This window comes from Gymnoscopelus microlampas (assembly GCF_963454915.1).
Source record: "Gymnoscopelus microlampas genome assembly, chromosome: 4".
Taxonomy (NCBI): domain Eukaryota; kingdom Metazoa; phylum Chordata; class Actinopteri; order Myctophiformes; family Myctophidae; genus Gymnoscopelus; species Gymnoscopelus microlampas.
This window is the reverse complement of record NC_139941.1, coordinates 18,570,487-18,594,506: the sequence shown is the minus strand read 5'-3', so window position 1 is coordinate 18,594,506 and position 24,020 is coordinate 18,570,487. Positions and strand designations below refer to the sequence as shown.

General features: G+C 42.3%; 1 protein-coding gene across 2 annotated transcripts in view; it reads right to left on the bottom strand.

Moving 5' to 3' along the window:
• Window positions 1–24,020, bottom strand: part of dapk1 (death-associated protein kinase 1) — an 87,727-nt gene that overhangs the window by 14,314 nt on the left and 49,393 nt on the right. For both annotated transcript variants that reach the window (XM_084056181.1, XM_084056182.1), the window contains exons 12-20: window positions 20,799–20,918; window positions 19,627–19,725; window positions 19,148–19,246; window positions 17,960–18,058; window positions 17,037–17,234; window positions 16,192–16,389; window positions 14,092–14,190; window positions 5,478–5,555; window positions 1,175–1,391 (exon numbers count right to left, since the gene is read on the bottom strand). In XM_084056181.1, the coding sequence (XP_083912307.1) occupies window positions 1,175–1,391; window positions 5,478–5,555; window positions 14,092–14,190; window positions 16,192–16,389; window positions 17,037–17,234; window positions 17,960–18,058; window positions 19,148–19,246; window positions 19,627–19,725; window positions 20,799–20,918 (1,207 nt within the window). The remainder of the gene's footprint in view (window positions 1–1,174; window positions 1,392–5,477; window positions 5,556–14,091; window positions 14,191–16,191; window positions 16,390–17,036; window positions 17,235–17,959; window positions 18,059–19,147; window positions 19,247–19,626; window positions 19,726–20,798; window positions 20,919–24,020) is intronic.

The window sequence follows — 24,020 nt, the reverse complement described above, 5'->3', positions numbered from 1 at the left end:
ATGTTAAAGCCTGCCACTCACAAAAAGGTGACCGACTCTGTAATGAAGCTCTTTGAGTTGTTGAACACACTCCTGCAGTGGGCAGGGTTTTGATCATTTGTGACACAGACTTTAAATGTGACGTTTTTTTATACCAGAAGTGAGTACGTTCCATAAAAGTATTGAGTCCATTTAATGCTGCAAGTCTCTCTCTCCATCCCTCCTTCACACACCCACACACACATGCTCTTTGCCTCACTGTGCACTGTGCATGCTGTCCAAATAACGTTTCTGGTTTGCACTGGGCAAATGTGAGTGAAATCCTCTCCCTTCCCCACCAATTAAACATACTGAATTGGGCCCCGCTAAATGCATGGTCGCACATTTACATGATTCACTTTCAGGCACAATTGACCGACAACGGCTTGGTGTGTATTAGGGATGAAATGACTATAGATTCTGATGGCACGGTTATTATGATTTCATGATTATCACAATTATTAAGTGTAAATAATACATACAAAATAAACACTCTTTGGAAGAAAATCAAAGCTACATCTTTAAACATCCATGTAGGCTGCAGAACCTCTGTCTGCGAGGCTCTTCAACTGCATTACAAAACAGTATTTTCCGTTCTGCATTTCTTTAGGACCTGACTAGTAAATATGATTTTTTTGGTTATACTGAGCCTCTACGGTTAATTAATCGTGAAGTTTTAAATCGTGGTTAATAGTAACACCCGTTAATAGTTACATCCCTTGTGTGTATAGAGCTTTAAGCTTCCTTGATTTCTGAACCGCCCCAGGCATTACCTACAGCACTGGTTCCCAAAATCCACAGGACCCAAAATAGTGAAAATCTACAAGCTCACAAGCTTGTAGATCGGTTATTTTCGCTACATCTTAAAACATTTGTCTTCACATTTATTTACTATTATTATTTGTATTTATTAAATTCTTTAGAAAAATCATTGAATGTTTTTAATTCATGAAAAATGTAGCTTTTACATTTATTTATTTTTTAAATGAAAGTGTTTTGAAATAATAATTTCAAAGAAAATGTAGGAACATTTTTATCTATTGACCCGTCACCCATTAAAAATGTGTCCGCGACCCACAAATGAGTCCCGACCCACTATATACACTGTTTGTACAGTATATATAGCCCCGTAGAGAGGGAGGACATTTGGCCTTACTGGCAGGCTTGGAGTTGACGGGAGAGTTGGGGTGACGTGTTGTGTTGGTCATGCGCGTTCTCCTCCTCCTGAAGAAGCTCCGCAGGATGCCACACTTCAGAGACTCCAGCAGGGTGCTCTTCCCGGAGCCCGAGTGTCCAAACAGCTTCAGCTTGATCCTGGGTTGGACCGTCTGAGTGGGCCTCAGCTGCTGGATGTAGTTGAGCTTGAGGTTGTCCTGAAGCAAAAAGAAGGGAAAAAAATCACACCCTGTGTGAAGGAAGCGGTGCCTTTGGGGCGGGGCTTAACTCATTTCAGTTCGTCCCTATTGGTGGTCTGAGTCCACTTACCAAATTTGTACTTGGTAGCATGCTGCAAACTGGAATAATGGCTGTTTAAAGCCCAGCCAATGGGCAGACAGAGGGGGCGGGGCTTAAGTAATTACAGTTTGTCCCTATTGGTGGTTTTAGTCCATGTCCAAAATTTGGACTCAGTAGCATGCTGCGAACTTGAGTTATGGCTGTTTAAAGGCCAGCCAATGGGAAGACAGAGGGGGCGGGGCTTGAGCAATTCATGCTCGGCCCGTATTGGTGGTCTAAGTCCACATACCAAATTTGGACTTGGTGGCATGCTGCAAACTGGAGTTATAGCTGTTTAAAATCCCGTGCTCATCCCGTGCTCATACGGGCGGACGTCCCTGGGGGTCCCTGGACCCCTCTTTGATAACCGGTGGCACGTGTGGCAAATGAGAGGAGAGATGGCATAGGCAATCTCCAAGTCCGTGTGTGTGTGTGTGTGTGTGTGTGTGTGTGCGTGTGTTTGTATGTGTTGCTTATTTGCCGTGCTCATCCCGGGCTCATACACACAGACACACAGACACACAGACACACAGACACACAGACACACAGACACCGAGTCAAAGCCACGTATAGAGTGGTTGGCACCGCTAAAAATCCAACAGACAGACAATGGTCCGTTAACCGAAATAGCAGATTTACAAGCTCCTTGAAAAAGGGCAGAGAATCACTGCTTTAGGACAATGGTTCTCAAAGTGGATTCCAGGGACACTCAGAGTTCCTTTTGTAGGGTCTAAATGTACCCGTACAAGTCTGTAACTCTGACAGTAACGGGTCCATTTGGTTCCATTTGTATACTGTGAGAGTTAAGGGGAGACCGTGACATTTGAAAGTTTGAGAACCATTGCTTTAGGAGACCATTCACTGAGCAGCAGGCATACAGGCATACATCTATGGTGGATACGTTTATCTAAAGCACCTTTTCTTCCCCCGGGTTCCATCGGTGCATACATTTTTGAGACCCGAATCAAACAAGCCAAGATAACGTCAACACCAGTACTTTAGCACTGAGTCTGAATATGGTGCAAGGTCAAGACGAACAGAAGGAAACACTGCAGAATGTCTTGGCATATTCTCAACAAGGGTCTCTGGACCACGGCTGGTAATATTTCACGCCGTTCCCTACTTCCCTCACGGGACATTCATATTCTGCTGTACCGTTCAGTACACGTCAAGCGTTCAACTCAAGAGCCTTCTATTGGAGAGTTACGTCAACTACGGGGCAGAAAACAGCGCCGGTCACGTGGTTCGTGTAAACTCGAAATAGTGACAAACGCTCATAGACTCCAGTGCATTCCGTAAACTCCCGGGTTCAGGGCTTTGTCACTATTCGCCAATAGAAGGCTCTGTAGAAGACTGGCCCGATGAAGTGAACGGAGGTGATGCAACTTTCCTTATACGGCTCTGGTTCAACTAGGTCGGAATCTGGTATCATAGCAACTGGCTTCCTAACTTTTCATGTTCATCAAACTATTCTGCCTTTGGATGGAGTTCTTGTCATCCTGGAAGACAGTTATCAAAGAGAGAGAGAAAGGCCTCAACTCCACAGAAAAATCCAGTGTAAATTCATTTAACTGAGGATCCTTATGGTCTTGACACTTTCAGAATTAAAGGAGTAGTTCACCCAAAAAAGTACTTATTTTAGGTAGGAGGCACAAAGAGACTTTGTGTCTCCTACTGGATACATTAGGGTCTTCATTATTATCATCAAAGTATTGTCTTAGGAATGCGACAAAAACAAAAAAATCTATATGACAGTGATTACCTGTGGGCCATGAGGATATTGCAAGTGGGCCCCCAAACAATCGGCAAAACACAAGATCTTGATAATATAATAATATATAATAATATAATATAATATAATATAATATTATTATAATAATATAATATATGATAATGTAACATTAATAATACAAAATTATGATACAGAGAAATAAGAACTTACTACGTAGGTTCCATTGATCCAAGTCGGGAACACAATCGATCGATTGATCATTAAAATAAGCACTCACTAAAATTGCACACGGCCCACCCACTTGCACACGGCCCACCCACTTGCATACGTACCACTGAAGTGGTCAGATGGCTGAGCCTGCGACTGCTTTCAAGATTTTCAAGTGGGCCCTGATCCAGATAACCATGCTGGTTATATGATGATGATGATTAAATATGCATCATGCATCCACAGACCTGCACTAAACCTCTATCCATCCAGCTAGTATGTAGTAACGTGCTTGTTCTCTAACTTTGCCATATGCCTGTACTTTACATGTCTATTAAAAGACAAACCGTTGTGAGGTTTCTCACATTCAACAAGCTGTTCTTCTCAGTCACAGAAGTGATATTCACACCATCTACATGCTATGCTATGCTACCGGTATCAGACTGCTGCCTCTCTTGTCAAATCAACACAGTGAAATATATAATAATAAAAATAACAATAGGATCCTCATTTCAATGTTAGTACATAGTGGAATAAATTAAAACTCTTTGACAAATTTAGAGATAAGAGATCAATCCTATTGTAATGAGTGGTCATGTGGTGTTTGGATCGCCTCCAAATTCTGGGGTTCAGTCTTTCATTAGGGTGCTTTTTATTTACGCAGTGGAACTTGCTGTGCACCGCCAAGCCTTTTAGAATTTCGGAAGCCAATTACAGGCAAACATTATGGAACACCAATTTCCATGGGAAGATGTCAGGGAGTGGTCAGGGAGAAATGCTCAAAGGGCACTTTGCTTTAGTATCTGTAATAAATGATTCTCATATGAAATGATGGGCATGGCTTTGACTAGGAATAGTTATCTGAACACGATTAATCTTGGGTCTCTGAGAATCAACTGCTTCTCAAATACCAGCAGGCATGACTCATGGCATGAGTCACGGTTTCTCAGATTAGGACAGCATATAATGCAAAGGATGGCAGTTTTCACAGTTTCACACGCTGCATTGAATGTCAGCAAGTTGTCTGTTGAAAACTGAAGATTTAATAATAATACATAAACATGATATTAACCATTCAATGCAAACATCTACAGATGATCACGAGGACATATTCAATTTGCTTTACAGATGCTTTCAGTAACACAAATAATGACTCACCATGCAGTGCATTTATTACCAGACTACATTACCACCAGGATGAGGCATTATCTTGATAGTTTCAGGAGATAGTTTAGGCTAGGGCACCGTATCTCAAACAGGGGTCCATGGCATAATTACAGGTGGTCCATCGGAAGGGTTTTAAAAATATTTAAAATATATATATAAAATAAAAGTGAAAATAGTTTAACTCCTTGAACACCTTGATAGTAGAACCCTCTGCCCCCTGCCCCCTCCTTTCTCTGTAAATATCTAGCTCTACCTCATGATTCTACTGAGTTTTATTCCCATATGTTTTGTAGTGTAATTGTATTGTATTGAATGTTATTATGTGTTACTGATGAACTGAGTACAATGGACCACAATGCAAACAAGCCTTTTTGTGTTATCCTTTTACCATAACCTTTGACTGAACTGTTAACAATTTTGTTAAGTATTCAATCAATCAATCAATCAATCAATCAATCAATCAATCAATCAATCAAACAAACAAACAATCTAGCCATAAGATCATTCATGTTAAAAATAGAGTTCCACTGGTCTAGGGGATCTTTGAATACACATCATACACATTTTCTAGTTTTATGCCTTAAGCACAGAGGTGAGGGACAGAAAAAGAATAGTGAAATCTAACAGATTCATGGTGTAAATGTTTCATTCTACGCCTCACAGCACATGAAGGCCTGAGGTGTGATCAAGCATTTGCGAAAGTTGGGTGTGGGTTTCCTGTTCTATTTCAAAACGTAATCATTCATACCACATACCACAAAATCAGAAATGTGCTCAGAAGTTTATTTGTGTGTGTGTGTGTGTGTGTGTGTGTGTGTGTGTGTGTGTGTGTGTGTGTGTGTGTCTGGAATTTTCATACCTTCTTAAGCCTGCCTAGTAACGCAACGATGTGTTCATGTTGTTCACTGGAAGCCAGATCCTCTGCAGTCTTCCCATCCTATAGGAGAGAAACGGACAAAAGAGTCACTAAGGGATATATAGAAACAGACAAAAGAGTCGCTAAGGGTTAGATAGATGGATATACTGTATGGACAGATAGTGGATATGGATATACTGTATGGATATAGATAGATAGATACTGTAGATATTCAAAATATTTTCACAAATAACAAATAAAGAAAGTGTATCAACGTTTCTTTCAGAATTTGCATTTATACTTGCTATATGTCCACATCCAGTAAAACATTAGGGCAAAATGCATCATGAACAGGGGTGGGCAAGATTTCTTTCCAGGGGGCCATACTGACTTCCATAAAGTGAGTGAGGGCCACACATTGTACAATTGAATTGACACTTGAAACCCAGATACAGTATTGTGCTGAACTACTTTACAATGAGGTACTTGCTTTCTCAACAATCATTTTCAGTTACAAAATGTTGTAACTGGAAATTGTTCTGTTAAAACATTTTCTTTTTTTCTTTTTACAGCTGTACTGCATCACTCTGGTGTACTCTGGCCTTACAATAACAAGATGACTTGCATAAAACAATCCACGTCAATGCCGTTTCAACTTAAATGAGTCTATAAATGTATACAGCATCTTATCTGATATGCACCACTCCATAGGTCACTGATCAAACACATTGCATTAGGTTATAAATATGGACTCAAGGTTGACTGTTTCACTGTTGCATTAGGTTATAAATAATATGGACTCAAGGTTGACTGTTTCACTGTTACATTATAAACATAAAACATTTGAGTACATACGGATGGAGGAATGCAGGTAGGTATAGTACTCAAATGGTAAATATGAATTACTATTAATTGGAGTCTAGTTAAATATTTTTTTCTAAAAACCATTAACATACGACAGCCTTTTAGAATGTACATTCTTGGTGGGGGTCATTTTGTTTTTCTTTGAGGACTTGGCGGACCGGATTAAGATGGTGAAAGGGCCTGGTCCGGCCCCCGGGCCGTATGTTGCCCATGTGTGATCATGAAGGTTCTGTGCAGGCAGTGTTGACAGTCCAGGAAGCCAAAGTCACAGGGACCTTTCCCTACTGCCCCACTCCACTGTGGCCACAACCACCATCACCAAGAGCTTGTTTCACTGAGATTCAAATATTCAATTATTCACATGTTCTAGAATATTCCATTTCAGATGACTGAGAACCACAAGCAATCACACTTGTTATGAGGTCAAATCCTTTGGGCTACAGCTCAACGCAGAAAAACTATCTGGGACAAAAATAACTGAAAGAACTTGATGGCTGCTTTGGTAGGCTGGGAATGCTGTGTATAGAGGAATATTGAATGTCAAACATCCAGTATATGGTTTAAAGAAACTGAGCTGTTAGCCAACACATTAAACCACCAGCTTGCCATACAACTCACTAAGACAGACAACATGAGACAGGCGAGTCAGAAACATATTAGCTAAAATAATGACTCTGGAGGTGCCTGGTCGCTCAGCCAGTTAGTGCACAGACCACATGTTCCTTGGAAGCACAAGGTCCGGGTTCAAATACGACCCTTGTCTTGTTTCGCATGTCCCACCTCTCTCTGTCCCTGGTTTCCTGTCCTTCTACACTGACCAGGCTGAAATGACAGGCCATGATTCTGTCACTGTGCTTTTGGCTGCTTTGGAACTTGAACTGCTTTGACAAAAGGTATCCGAGTGGGGAGAGTCACTTTCCGACTGACACAGCTTAACACAGTTGATACTAAAACTAAATTTCTGGTGACCAAAGAAAACGCAATGTTTGCCAATAAAAAAAGGGTGCACCAGCCTAAAACTTGGAAGCAGAACAAGACTGTTGCAAATGTCAACAGTCACTTCATGTTTACCTTCTTTCATTCATTATCTCTGTGTTGACTGTTGAGCATACTGATCCATATTCAATGGAACAAAATGCATTTGGTGGTGGAAACACCACTTCTACATCTCTCTGCTCCTGAGATGTGACCAATTATGTAGACTCATTTTAACCTTTGACTTGATTGTGAAAATGTTAACCATCTCTTCGTGACAGCCATCTAATTTCATGATGAAAATCTGCCCCATGGGGGCGCCGATAAGGCGCATACCACATATAGGCGCATATCACATATAGGCTCTAATGCAGCCTGACAGCAAGTCGCGGGTTCAATTCCCAAGCCCGACAGCCTTTGCTGCGTGTCACTCCCCGTCTCTCTCCCTGTTTCCTGTGACTCTTCACTGTACTACAATCCCATGAAGGCAGAAAAGCCCAAAACATATATATAAAAAGAGAGAAAATCTGGCCATACCATATTATTATTATGTTTATAGACACAAACACACACAGACAGGAGAGATTACAATACCTTGCCACACGTATGCTGTGGTAAAGGTACATTGTTATACTGTTGTGATGCTCTCTCTCTCTCTCTCTCTCTCTCTCTCTCTCTCTCTCTCTCTCTCTCTCTCTCTCTCTCTCTCTCTCTCTCTCTCTCTCTCTCTCTCTCTCTCTCTCTCTCTCTCTCTCTCTCTCTCTCTCTCTCTCTCTCTCTCTCTCTCTCTCTCTCTCTCTCTCTCTCTCTCTCTCTCTCTCTCTCTCTCTGGCCTAGCTGACAACTCTCTCTCATTTCCCCTTCTTCAGCGTGTTGACACAGAAACACAATAGCTCCAATGAGCATCATGTCTCTGCCCACTATGCCATTAATCTGTCATCTTGAAGCCCTGGCTTCTTTACTACTCTCACAGGACCACACAAACACACATTCTATTACTAAACCGCTCACAAAATGTAAGGAAACTTGAATTTGGGCCATTATATCTCCCCTTTACTAATACCAATTAGTAAAGTGTTATATATCATTTTTATCTGTGATTAGTCACCTTTACAACGAGGTACAGCTTGTAAGCATCGGGCATTTATGGAATGAGCAACACAGGCAAACGTGTAGGTAGCGCAGAGCAAAAATGTGCCAAAATGGCCTGTTAGACTTTTCTGCTGACATTCAATGTCGTGACATTCATGACATTAAATGGGCTTCAGGTGTGTGCCAGTCACAGGTATGTGACTGCCTCACAGGTGAGTGACTGGCACCTGCACATGGGTTCTGCAACTTTGTTGAGTTTGTGTATGCTCCAAGCAGCAACACTGCCCCCATGGAAAGATGCCACTTTTGTCAGGATAAGGCCCATGCAACAGGGCAAGTGAAGCTGGTGTTCCGTTATGCAGAGTGACAGCATTATTTGGTGTTAGTCCTGGTACCATTTCCAAACTTAGGACTAAGTTCTGTGAGACTGGTTAAGTCAACAAGGAAGACAACAACCCAGACCCCTTGCTTCACTGAGGAACCATAGATTTACAGGCAAGATATGCACAACGGTACCAAAGACAGATGTCAAAGTTGCAGGGCCCATGCTCAGGTGCCAGTCACACACCTTTGACTGGCACACACCTGCCTGCAAATGGTACCAGGGCTAAGACCAAATAATGCGTAATCTGCGTAACGGAACACCAGCTTCACTTGCCCTATTGCACAGGCCTTATCCTGAAGGGACAAATGTGGCATCTTTCTATGGGGGCAGTGTTGCTGCTTGGAGCATACACAAACTCAACAAAGTTGCAGAACCCATGTTGCAGAAGGCAAAGTTGCATAACCCACCTCTCAGCAGGTGTGCGCTGGCAGGTCGCTCAAAACAAGAGCGATTACCAGCGAAAGCATATTGGGTGATTTTGGCACATTTTTGCTCGGCGCTACCCACACGTTTGCCTGTGTTGCTCATTCCATGAATACCTGATGCTTACAAGCTGTACCTTGTTGTAAAGGTGACTAATCACTGATAAAAATGATATATAACACTTTACTGATTGGTATTAGTAAAGGGGAGATATAATGGCCCAAATTCAAGTTTCCTTACATTTTGTGAGCGGTTTATATTTGTGAGGACATAAAAATTCAACAGTAAGACAGCAATTCTATAAATGCCATTTGTCCCATTTTAATCGTCCCTTTTAACCATAACCCTTATTTACAGATAAGTATAAATCAGGCATAACTCCAACCCTAACCCCTAAACCTAATCTCTAAATACTTAATCTGCAGCATTGTAGATTTTTTGATATTATACAGTTTAGACTGCCACAAAACGTGAACTAGAAAGTAGATGAAGACTTGTGCATCTTCCCATCCAATTAGAGTATGCAACATTTCATGAAGGCGTCTTTAATTTTTCTAGAGGTATGCAACACCGTCGGCAGAGGTTCTCGACACGTTTTGACGTCTCTTTCGGCATGCAAAACGCGCGCTCACACACACACACACACACACACACACACACACACACACACACACACACACACACACACACACACACACACACACACACACACACACACACACACACACACACACACACACACACACACACACACACACACACACACACACACACGAGAACAGAACATGATGTCTACAAATGGTGCCAAATGGCTCCTGAAAATATTACAAAAACATTATGGATATGGAACAGAAAATGGAGTCCTCTCTCTCTTTCCATCCAACTATGGAATGCTGCTCAGAACAACCCACTGACCATGAGCCACAGCAGAATGAATTATATATCCCAATACCTGCTTTCTGGATTAAACATGCATAGTGCCTTAGCCATCATACAATATTAACAAGAAGAGAATAGCACAGTGAGAAGGAAAAAAACTCAACTGGCACTTTCCGTTTCCTAGCGTAGCGGTTTAATTTTTAAAGCTGCAATCCGGAAATTACTGCAGTATAGTATGTTAATGGTATATAACTAGCACATCTGCAGTGGTTGGAGGTAATTTATATATTTTTTCATATTTATATTTATTATAATTTGGACATCATTGCAATGTAGAATATTGAATAAATATTGAATAAAATAAAAGAATAAAAACGACACATTCTATCTACCAGGCTAACTCTGTGGTCTTAGAGTGTCTGCCCTGAGACTGGGAGGACGGGGTTCAATCCCCTGGCCGGGTCATAATAACAAAGACTATAGGGCACTCAGCATCAAGGGTTGGATTGGGGGCATGTCCCTGTGACATACTATCATCATGTCCAGGGGTACATCCCGTACATCAGGGTTGAGGGATGTACTTGTACAGAAATAGCATATAGGCTCCTGCCCTATGGGCCACAAGGCTCGGCCTATGGGCCACAAGGCTCGGATATTCTATCTATAGGAGAATGAAAATGTCTCTGTAGCTAAAATGACAGAAATAGTGAATGAGTGAGAGAGTGAGTGAGTGACAAATAGCTAAAAAGTGTATGAGTGATAGTGATAGTTAAGAAAAGTGACAGTTTTACTGACAGCTATAATGACTTCATCTTTGGATAATGATGAATAATTTACTACACTCTTAAGTGTTGTGTCCCTCTGGCTTGGGCACTAAGACTATTCTAACTATTCTTCACACGATTTCTTGTTGGCATACTCCATAGTCACCGTAGACCGAAAAAAAATATGGACAACTTCATGGTCTGGTTTCTACAGACCCTAAATGAAGCCTATTTTTCAGCGATTTCAAATCAAAAAAAAAAAAAAATTTACCCGGATATTAATGGTATTGGTTGGGACCAGAGAGGGGGTGGGAATTAATGCTATTGGTTGTGTAGCTTGTCAATCAAAATCTTCACAAGGTAGCCACACCCCTCCTACAGCATATCCGAATTTATCATATTTTTTTTAAATAAATGGGACCATAATTTACCAAAACGCATATCATGGTGATTGAAAGCGGACTTTAAACTAGTAACTGGAAGCATATATAGTATTTATGATAATGTTTATTAAGGTAATAAAATCAAGTGTAAAGTTCGGCAAATGACCCATGAACCGCTTGAATAGAGCCTATAGAGCATCGCAGTCCCCGGTGCCGGAAGTAAATACTCAATGCATTTTTCCCATTGACTTTTACAAAAATATTTATATAAATTAATTTAAGCCTAGAATCAAGCTATCCAGGATAGCGGTGAATCATGACCATAAAACGTTTGATTCTGTGAAAAAACTTTTTTGAAAACGGCAAAACAAAAGGTATTTATTAAATATAGTATCATATCATTAAATATAAAATCTAAAAAAAATCACAGAAAAAAAGGTTTTATGGTCATGATTCACCGCTATCCTGGATAGCTTGATTCTAGGCTTAAATTGATTGATATAAATATTTTTGGAAAAGTCAATGGGAAAAATGCATCGAGTATTTACTTCCGGCACCAGGAAATGGCGGAACTGCGATGCTCTATTGCTTCTGACGCCAGCAGGGGTAAAACAGCGAGACTACAGGCTATTCATATGAACTGTCACTTCCTATATAGCCTCAATTTACAAGCCGGATGCTAGCCCCTTGGTAGACACTAGTGCACTCGGTTATAGATGAATCTGTATTCATGAAGAACATACTGTACCACAACTCTGTCATTTCAGCTTCATAAAGAAAAGTATTTCAAACAGATTGAACCCTAGTCACGGCTTTAGACTTGGGGAAGGGCAGTGTCAGTTTTACAGAGCTGCGACTGACAGAATAAAGTTTCAGAGCTCTGTAACAGAGAATCATGCACTGTTATATGATATGACAACTCTACAGCTCATGGGGAAACTAGAGCTTCAAGGCATGCAACAGAATAACTTTCTTTTCAGACTTGTTGCCACCTTTTGTACTTTTGCTCGGCACAATGCATTATTAACTTATTTTGTCTGACAGATTTGTGTGTAGGTTTACCACATCACATTAGGTTTGGAACTGTATACAGTTACACCTTGACAATGTCCACTTGATACACATATCTGACTTTTGAATTTAGACTGCTGTGAACGTGGAGGTAGATGGCACAGTCGTTGTGCGTATCATTATTTCATAGAACGAGTGACTGTACAACATAATAAGACAGATTCTGATCTTTCCATAGGTGAATGCAGTTGCAAGCAAGATTTCATGACTAAAACACAGCCATGAGCCTTATCGCTGTCGGGCAGAAACCTTGTATGTCCAAAATCATTACTTTTCAGGAAATAGAAAAAAGAACCTGTGTTCCAATAATGTAGGTATTATTTAGACACAAGCACTTGTTAATACTTTTCACTGGTTATAAATACTATAAAACACATCAACAGCTGACAGACTTAACCACTTTCAACCTGGCGATCCCTTCAGTGCATGTCATAGGCAACCATTTTCTAAAATGTTTCAAAAATGGTGACACTAGCAGATCTACAATCTCACATCGCGATGTATTGTGAGCTTATCGATCAGCTGTTTTCATACAATAAAAGATGGAATAGGGCGTTAATTTATCAATAAACATAAAAAGATGAAATATGCTGACACAATGTTTCTGCCTGACAGCGACAATATGGCAGTGGAGGACACGGGTATCTTTAGGCCATTCAGCTCTGAAAACCAATCAGATCAGTATTGATGGAATGGAGTGCAACTCAGTTTTAAGAAGGCGGTCCTAATATTTAGACACTTGGTGCGTTCTTTGTGCTGCAGCGGAAGCAGGCAGATTAAACCCTCTTTTGAGAGAAAGACGTGTCATCAGCTTTTCTACTTTCATTTCCCATATTTGTGAGTGATCGCACCGCGGCTCGCTCTACAGCTGCAAACTAGCTCAAGCAGAAAATTAACTATCCAAACCCTCACTGCATAAATAATAAGTAAGCCCTAATTTGAAAGTCCACAAATTGAGTCAAGAAGAGATGAGCTGAGACGCACAGGAGCTGTGCCATGCATATGGTTCATCCATAATATTTTCCTGAAGCATGTCAAAGCCACCCATCCTCTCTGCATGTTAATGCGTTCTCATCTTTACTGGACAGCAAAGCTATTCAGCTATGAACACACTCACGCAGCATCATTAATCATACAACCAGAAGAGGCTCTTGACCAACCAACGCCTGTGCCCGGAACACTGAAGCAATACAAAGTGCTTTCATGTCCTGTTGCAAACACACCTTCAATACACGGCCATAGAATAATATTCATGCCATGAATAGAAAAGAACACACTGTGGCTTTATAGTTACCCCCCACACACATATTCTTGACACGAGCAATGCATCAAGCAGTATTCTGTGCAGAGCATGAATAGGCCTGTCACAATTATTACATAATCGCAAATTATTTGAGATAATCGCGATTATTATTTTGAGATAATCGTCATAATCGTTTCCATGTTGAAAAATGAAAAAAACGAATTAAAAAATAGTGAAAATACCTGATCTACAAGCTCACAACGGGCCGCGATTCGACACATTTATTTACTGTTTAGTATATAAAATGATTAAATATGTCAATAATTTATTTTGGTATATTTATCTTGTTTGTCATATCTGCCCTGTGCAACTTCAAAGCCAAACAGAAATGTAATCTTGATTCCTATGTTCCGGTGTTCAACGACAAAGCACAATTAAATCGTTAATCGCAATTATTTGTGTGACAATTAATCGTTATGTAACATTTCATAATCGTTCGTGACCCCTAAACACGAAGAAAGCCGGTTTAATGACTTACATTGGTGATGGCATCGATGTTGGCTCCAGACAGGCAGAGATGGCGAACCACCTCCAGACCACCATTGTTCGCTGCCAGGTGAAGAGGAGTTCTTCCGTACTGGACAAAGAAACAAGATGGTACACGCTTGTTCAGTCTGAGGTTACACACAGGTCAAATACCCATACAAACATTTCATTAGAGGCAGAAGTAGGAGTACAGCTTGATGCCAATATGTTTTGCTACAAAATATTTTAATATATAATCAATACAATGTTCCACTCTGTCAAGTGAAGAAAATGCAACTAATGAGCATTAAGAATATCATTATATCATTTGAAAAATGTGATATCTAGGATGAGAAAATGTAAGTATAACACATTATTGAATATTATTTAGGTGATAAGTCATCATGCACCATTTAATTGCAAAATAGTCAATTTGACGGTTTCAGCATTAGAGCCGAGCTTTATGGTGTTGCTAAGGTAAACAATATGAGCAGAATCAAACTTTATCCACTCCATGACAAACTGCTGTTATGTTGTTCCTGCTGAGACTGCTGTATTGATTCAAATACAACATGGTATTCATTACATTTTCATTCACCACAAACAGAAATGCAGACAAAGCTCCCAGTTCCATCGGTATTTCTCCACCCAAGTGATATGACATTTCAGAAACTGAATACATGCCGACAATAACAATATGAATAAATCAAAACACAGGCTAGTATTGCTCCTTCCTGATGCACATCACCACCCAAAATGTCTCCCTGTGTGAAAGCTGAGAGGGTTTAGGCTGTCTGTGAAAAGCAACGCCGTCTCAGAATACATTAGAGTACTTGGTGTCAAAATAGGATGCGGCTTCACAAGAGACAGAGGAATGTTGTGGGAAGTGGTGCGCAGCCCAGGCTTACAGCAGGCTGGCATCGTGTGCATTCACATAAAAACGGGTGAGGCGAGAGCTGCCCTTAAGGAAACATTGGGCTTAATTTCAGAATGATCTACACAGCAAAGGTCTTCCTAGGTGTAAGTCAGGGAAAAGTGCATCTTGTCTATACTAAAAAAACTTTTAGAGGAGCAGCTTTCAGAATATCCAATGTTTTAATACGTTGTAAAAAAAAAAGGTTGTAAAAATCAAAAAAGGAAATGTACACATTATCTTCACTTTGATTAGGTTGAATCACAGGGCCCTCATTTCCACAATTACTGTGTGATTACAGAGTAATGAACCATAATGTATGCAATTTATGAGCGGTAAACAGAAACTGTGTGAGAAAGGGAGAGCGAGCTTTGGGTTCCTCTCTCTTTGCCACATGCATTCCCCTCACCATGTGATGTGAATGGTAATCGTTCGATCAAAACCACGTTGTGGTTGAGAAGTCTACTTCGTTGAAACATAACTAGTGGTGTCCAGTTTTGTTACAGTAAAAGTATGCTGGAGATATGGGAGAAAAACAGGAGCTGTATTCCTGAGGGTTACTGGTATGTACCATCAAATCAAGATCAGCGGCCATTACAAATCCATGTGCTAAACTTAGAGAGATTATCGATCATATACACTCACAAGCCCTCTTGATCTCTTGTCCATTAAAGACTTCTGTTTGAAAAAGGCAGAAGTTCAAAGACACATGCATGCACGCACAGTCTCCTCCGAGCCTGCAGTCCAACCATCTGTCCTTTCTGTTACTGATCACAAGTAACCCTGACTTCTTCTCTGTATTCCAACCATCTGTCCTGTCTCTGTTACTGCTCACTAGTTCAACCCGAGGACCAGAGCTTGATATCTGACAGCAGCTGTGTGTCCATAGTGCACTGGTTCTCAAAGTGGGGTCCATGGACACCCATGGGTCCTTGAGGGGGTTCGAGGGGGGATCTACAAGCTCTACAAGGGGGGATCTACAAGATCACAACGCGACGTGATGCGACGCGTTGTGAGCTTGTATATCTGCTATTTCTGAAACATATTGAAAAATATTGAAGAATTGTGAAAATGTCGGGGGTCCTTGGCACAAAACATTTTCAGATGGGGGGTCTGCTGGCCGAATACATATCAATTTGGGGTCCCCCGACGTGAAAATGTTTGAGAACCACCGACGTAGTGAAGCCATGCTCTCCTGACCTTGTTAGCCAGGTCCAAGCTGGCCTTGGCGTGGCAAATCGCTGTGACGATGGGCAGGTTGCCGTCCTTGCAGGCGATGTGCAGTGGCGTGTTGCCGTGGCGATCCTGCTGGTCCACGTGGCAGTGGTGTCTGAGGAGGCAGCGGACCACCTCCACCTGACACCTTCTGACCGCCAGGTGGAGGGCTGTGTGGCCGTCCTGGACACAACACACACACAAAATGTTGAACACTTACTTAACCCATTAAGATCTGAGGCCTATCCTAACAGTTTTCTGAAAAACGTATATCGTTGCTGTCGGGCAATAACCTCTCATCTCCAAAATAACTTTTTGTGTTTTTTCGTAAATGGATGCCCTACTTGATCATACTACAGCGTCACACAAAAGTATCAAAAAGATCTGCAACCTTGTAGATCTGCCATTTTTGATACTTTTGAATTTGAATCTTGAAAAGTAACAGTTTTGGGCATACGTATGAGGTTTCCCCCCGACAGACGATATATAGCTCAAATCTGAAATGACAGATGCTTTCCCGGTTTTAAGTGGTTAAAATAAATGTAATTTGGGAAAGCAGGCACAACAATCGTTATGCTTCATTTATTACTCCGTTATGCTTTATTATAGATTCCTGCACAAGCCACACTGTAAAAAGTGGTCAGTACGCCTAGTTTGATTGAGCCTTGATTTTTAATTCTCCGTACCATGCTCTCACATGGTAGCCAATCACAACGTGTCGCGGTGCAACGCGTTGTGAACTAGTCTAGTAGATCTGTTATTTCGTAAGACAGGAGGCTTGTGCCTGCTGTCCCAAATGAGACATACAGTAGGTGGTGGACTGCTGCTACCTTGTCTGTACCCTCCATGTTGGCTCCATTCTCCACCAGGCATTCCACGATGTCGCTGAAGCCTCGTGCCGAGGCCGTCAGCAGGGGGCTCTCGCCCTCGCGGTTCCTGGCGTCCACCTGGCACCCTGCCTGGCAGAGGGCACGCGCCACTGCCGAGTAGCCATGCCAGGCAGCACAGTGCAGCGGGGTCTCCTGCTCCTGGAATGACAAGACACAACGTAGACATGGATACAGTATCTATCTATTCAGTTTTCCTGTGAAGCACATTGAACTTTTGTTCTCTGAATTGTGCTATATAAAGCTTGATTGATTGATTGATTGATTGATTGATTCACAAAACCTGTGTGTGTGTGTGTGTGTGTGTGTGTGTGTGTGTGTGTGTGTGTGTGTGTGTGTGTGTGTGTGTGTGTGTGTGTGTGTGTGTTTGTGTGTTGTTGTCTGAATTGTGCTATATAAAGCTTGATTGATTGATTGATTCACAAAACCTGTGTGTGTGTGTGTGTGTGTGTGTGTGTGTGTGTGTGTGTGTGTGTGTGTGTGTGTGTGCTTGTATTACTATACTTGTGAGGACCAAATGTCCCCACAAGTATAGTAGAATTTGAGAAACAACAAAAAAGGTTGTTTTATGGTTTAAAAACGATTTCTAAAGATACGTTTTCAATTAGAAAAAGATTCAGGTTCGGGTTAGGATTAGACATTTATTTATTTAGTGGTCAGGTTCAGGTTTAGGTATTTTATACTTTATAGTGTAGTGTAATTTTATAGTTGTGCGGCGCTGGCACAAACTGGAAAATAGCCGATCTACAAGCTCACAACGTGAGCTTGTAGATCTGCTATTTTTCGGCTTTAGGCTTACGGTTAAACATGCCCAATTTCTTTTCAAAATGGCATTCATAAAATTGTGTGTGTGTTTATGCACCTACCCTGTCGGCCAGGTCAGGGTTAGCCTGGATACTGCAGAGGTAGCTGATCACGTCCACGTTGCCGTAGCGTGACGCCACATGGAGCGCTGTTTCCCCACACTGAAACACCGGACAGAGAGAGACGTTAAGCAGACCATTACCTGATGCCACAACCGTGCTACAAACGCTGTGTCAGCTGAAATGTTAAGCTTTTAAATAAACACACAAACAAACAAACAAACAAAGAAACGTGAACGCGTGCTCTAAGGCAGCGGTTTTCAAATTTGGGTCCGGGGAGCCCATATAGGGGTCGTTGAGGGGGCTTCCAGGGGGTCCCCAGCGGAATTTGTTTATGTAGCATCAAAACCAGTTCCACCACTTTGACCCTATTTTATACTTTGGCTAAACAAAATAGACGATGTACAAGCTCACAAAAATCCTTTCTTATGGGGGTCCCTGGCAGTAAATCTTTTCAGATGGGGGTCTCCGGCTAAATACAGATTAGGGGTCCTTGACATGAAAAAGTTTGAGAACCACAAGTCCCACAGTAATAATAGTATGTATTCATTGAAATCTAGTGCCGCCACCATCTTTATGTCAGCAATAATCACAAACAATAAGGGGGTCTGCTTCTGCTCTTGGGGTGGGGGAGGGGAGGGGGGTTGCTGGGGCTAGACTGACTTCAGATATGTGACAACGCCTCGGGATTTTGCTTTTTAATCTCAACAAAACCAGTATCAGAAGCAGCAGACACAGTTCACTGATAAACACACACACACACACACACACACACACACACACACACACACACACACACACACACACACACACACACAGCAAGCCGTTCTCGGCAAGGCTTGTTTCTATAGCAACAGCATATAAGCGGATGAAAGCGAGAGTGACTGGTTTTCTCCGCAGGTAGCTGCTGCAGTGTGCTGTGTATAACCATGTATTTGTGAAGGGGTGATGTGTGTGTATGTATGTGTACAGGTGTATATACACACTATATAGTGCGTGCGTGCGTGCGTCCGTGCGTGCGTGTGCGTGTGCGCGTGTGATTTGTAAATCAAAACAGCACTTTTAGCCTGGAGTATGTACTGAGATTAATGAGTGAGAGTAATGCCAGAATGTTTGTGGGGGGGGGGGGGGGGGGGTATACAAGTGAGAGAGAGGAGGAGAGGGGGAGGGAGAGCTAGGTACTCAAGGTACCTTATCTTGAACGTCCAGAGGACACTTCTTTTCATGCAGGAATTTCAGGGTCTCGACGTGGCCGTGTCTTGCTGCGTAATAGATAGCGTTGGCTCCACTCTGCAGGGGACGAGGGGGGTTGAAAAGAGAAGAGAAGAAAGCTAAGGCATTTATCACCCTCCCTGCAAACTGTTGATATCTTCTCTTGGCAAGAGCGTCCTTGGCACTGTCAGTTTTCACATAGAGCGGTCACCTTCAAAGTGCAGCGATACTGCGTGTACATCTAAGTACTTGAGGATACACTAATTGCACTTGCATCGTGTGTTAGGCTAATTAACTGTGAAGATAGCTGATTTTACAGTGCAGAGATAACGGTCGTATCAAAGGGGGGTCAGAGGCCTAATGCATCAAACAAGGGGTTCTTGAAATTAAAAAGGTTGAACATCATCACAGGTCTGCAGTGTTCTGCCAGCATGATACTGATAGATGAAGTCTGTCACCTTATCATGAGCCTGGATCTCGGCGCCTTTCCTCATCAGCACCTGGATGATCTGAATGTTACCACCGCCAGCTGCAATCAGGAGGGGAGGGGTCCCATGCTGAAACACAAACACACAAAACATTTTTATTTCAGTGTCAATAGCTATAATACCCTTAGATACCCAGATTTCCTTGTTTTCTTAGGGGCAGCTTCACCGATATTTGACCGATATTATTTTATATGCTGGAAAGTCTCCGACAGCCTACGCAAGATGATGGCCAAGTAGAGTTTTACGTTGCTGCCGGTGATTGCCCAGTGTGAGCCCTCAACGAACAGAACGAACAGGAAAGTGTGAAAACAGTGAAATTCCCCAGTGAAGACTATATTCACAGCAACCCACATTTACAGTAGTTGGGGTATTTCAGTGTGGTGGTGGAAACACAAGGAAGACCAACACAGAGAGGACGGCTGCAGAGCAAGAGTCAAGTACAGAGTAGTACAGAATCCATCCAGGCAGCTGGCTGCCTCCTAGCAATCTACATCGGTCCATTTCTGTCCTGGCTTCCTGTCAGTCTCCCGCATATGTTTTCCAGTCCTTTAACGCCTGCCCCCTTGCACTCTGTGTGACTTGACGTATGATCCTTCTATCTCTCTTTCTCTCTTTGCCCGTCCCGTCTCCCTGCTCACTCGCTTTTCTTCCACACTTGACTGAGCCCCTTACCATTACATCCCCCACCCACGCCCCCGTCAGCTGTCAAACAAACAGCCTTTCCTCCCTGTCAAGAGTGGAAGCCAGCGAGCCGCTGGAAGAAGGGAGAATTCATGGTTGACTGCGAGATTTGTTTCGCCAGAATGAAAAAAACAAAAAAACAAGAGGAACTGTTGGGCTCTGTAGGGGGCTTTTTAAGAGTTGTTCTTTTGTGAGGGGTGTATGCTTTGTCGGGCGACTTTCCGTCAATGATTTGGGTGATGTCGGACACCAAAATTAGTCGATCTACAAGCTCACAACGCGTCGCCAGGTGCCAGTTGTGAGATTGCAGATCGGCTATTTTCGCCAAATGACGGTGTCAGGCTTGAGTGGCTAATGTGTTAGAAACTTGGGATAGTGAAACATGACATTAGTAGATGATATCCATTCAGGCTGGGAAAAGGCCCTTGGTTTTTGTGTTTGTGTTCGTGGAAGTGCGTCACCTTGTTGGGCTGGTTGACGTCGTAGCTGGTCAGGGAACCCAGCAGGTGTTGGAGGCCAGGCACGTTGTCATCGTTGATGGCGTGGATGATGGCCTTCATCACAAAGGAGTCTTCCTCATCCTATATGGGGATTGACAGCCACTGAGAAATGAAACGCTTCGCTTGTCATTTGTCATTTAAAACCCGAAGACCAGGCTGACAGCAGCATGCTGTCCCTCTCATGCTCTCTCCATCAGGTTGTCTCTCTCCATGTCTCTTTCACACACATGCTTTGTTAACGGTCAGTGTCCCTTCTTCTTAGGCACAAAACAGTCAAGTCTGGTTAACAGACAACCTCACGCGACACCCACACAAATTCACCAAATTCAGCAATTATTTCTTCTATCGCTGCCGTTCAGATGAATAACAAGCAGAACTCATTAGAATTTTTCTCAGGCGCCAGCTAGGCATGTGACCCAATAACCTTCAAACTGCATCAGTGGAACAGCACCGAAATGAGCAGGAATGCTCTGCTGCACAGATACAAGGAGGGAGAAAAATACATCAGAGAGAAAGGAGGAGGGAGGGAAGGAGAAAGAGGTGTGTGTGTGTGTGTGTGTGTGTGTGTGTGTGTGTGTGTGTGTGTGTGTGTGTGTGTGTGTGTGTGTGTGTGTGTGTGTGTGTGTGTGTGTGTGTGTGTGTGTGTGTGTGTGTGCGCGTGCGTGCAAGGGGGTTTGCCCAGCCGAGCGGAACACATTCTCCAACTTCACCTCGCTGCCAGGGCACCCAGGCCAACCAGCAGGCACATGACACAGACGCGGACCAGCAGTCGACCTCCGCCAGCGGCTGCGCTGGGAATGTGTTGTTTTAACTGCATGCTACTGGCATCATGCAGTTAACAGCTTCTTTTATATTTAATACAACCTTGTATATAGTTGTTTGTGGATTGTGCAGCTATTGTTTTTTGTTCGTTTTGTTTTGCATTCAAAATGAAAGTAACAAGGTGGTACTGTCTATACTGTATTTACAGAACAGTTGTTCTCAAAGTGGGGTCGGGGGACCTCCCCGGGGTCCTTGAGGGGGGTTCCAGGGGGTCCCCAGCGAAATTAGTTTACGTGGCGTCAAACTTTGTTCAACCACTTTAACACTATACAGTACATCGGCTATTCCCTGGCACAAAATATTTTCTGAAAGGGGTCCAAGGCCAAAAACATATTAATATGGGGGTCCTTGACATGAAAAGATTTGAGAAGCACTGCTCTATACTTTATTATAGAAGAGCCTCAGGAGCATTGTGCACACCGTGCAGTGTGCAGTCTGTATTCTCAGTTCAAGAAAAGATGAAGAAATAAAGAGTTTAACCCATTAAGACCTGGAACGCATCTGTGTCATTTCTTGAGTTGAGGTAAAAAGCATTATTTTACACTTTGGCTATTAAAAAATAGCAGATCTACAAGCGCTACGAGCTTGTAGATCTGCTATTTTTGAAAATGTGTGCAAATCTTTGAATATATATATTATTTCAAAGCAAAAATGTTTTACTCCAATCTTTGCTTATGGGGGTCCCTGAAACATAATATTTTGAGATGGGGGGTCCGCGGCCAAATAAATACATTTTTGGGGGTCCTTGACAATTATAAAATAATAACATAATAAAAGGGGGCCAAATACCTTTCATGGAGGAATATGTTGGCTTTGTTGTTCATTATACTGGGTCTTGACTTGGTTAATGCAAAATGGGGCACTAGTGAGACACCAGCTCAGAATCACTTGCAATTTGGGCAACGGGTGCCCTGCACGATAACACACACGCAAATTGCAGTCATTAACAAGTTATGTGCATTTTTCTTTTATCACATATCTATTGTTGAACTACCTGAACTGTGTCAACCGTCTATCAGCACTCCAACGAAATGAGGAAGTTGCAATAAAAGTTTTAGATAAGGAAACGGCGGGCCTTGGTTTGTTGATCATTAAGCCTCACATCACATAGGGACAGCAACACATATTGGATACATAACTGCCTGTTCACATAAGACAATACAATCCTCCATGTTAATCTGACACTCAGAGTCAACCCCTTAACACCTGCCCGATATACTTTTTTGAACGTGAAATAGCTAAAATAGCCAATCTACAAGCTCACAACGCATCGCTACCTGATGTGTAGTGAGGATGTGGATTTGCTATTTTTACCAAATGTTTGCCTATTTTTGCTGAAGGTTCGCCTATTTTGGCAGAATATTCGCCTATTATGTTATGACTAAAAGAACAAGATCGCCCATACAAGCGGCCAAAATGCGTTTTCTCAGGAGGGTGGCTGGCATCTCCCTTACGGATAGGGTTAAGTCATCCGGGAGAGCCACTGCTCCTTTACGTGGTAAGGTGCCAGTAGAGGTGGTTCGGGCATCTAACATTAAGACCTGAAGCCAATTCTACAAATGTCTTCTGAATCCTAACAGTTTTCTGAAAAAAACGTATGTTTCTATATCAGTGGTGCTCAAACTTTTTCATGTCAAGGACCCCCAAAATGATACGTATTTGGCCGCCGACCCCCATCTCAAAATATGTTGTTCCAGGGACCCCCAGAAGCAAAGATTTGAGATACACATGTTCGCTTTAAAAGAATGTACATATTCAAAGATTTGCACACATTTTCACAAATTAAAAAAAATAGCAGATCTACAAGCTCATAGGTGCTCACTATGAGCTTGTAGATCTGCTATTTTTGAATAGCCAAAGTGTAAAATAATGCTTTTTAGCTCAAATCAAAAAAGTGACACCGATGTGTTCCAGGTTCTTAATGGGCTAAGGGAGGTTTTTACACACAGGTACAGCTGAGAAGAGAGAACCACAGGGCAGAACAAGGACCAGATGGGTGGATTATATCTCCTTGCTGGCCTTGGAATTCCACGAGATCCCTCTCAGTCAGAAGTAGCTAATTTGGGCCAGGAAAGGGAAGTCTGGGATTCTCTGCTGGAACTGTTACCTCCGTGACCTGATTCCGGATAAGCGGTAGAGCATGGATGGATGATGGGCTCATGTGGTTAAATTAACAGTGAGGATTTTACACACCAGCATGTTATGGTCACCACCTGCATAAATACACACCAAGATCAGTGTAGGCAAACACACATGCAGACGCATAAACAACACACACATTTTTCTCCAGCTGAAGTGCATTCATTAACACTGTCCCCTGAGACTACCCAGGTTTCAAAGCTCAACACTGCAGTGGCTCCT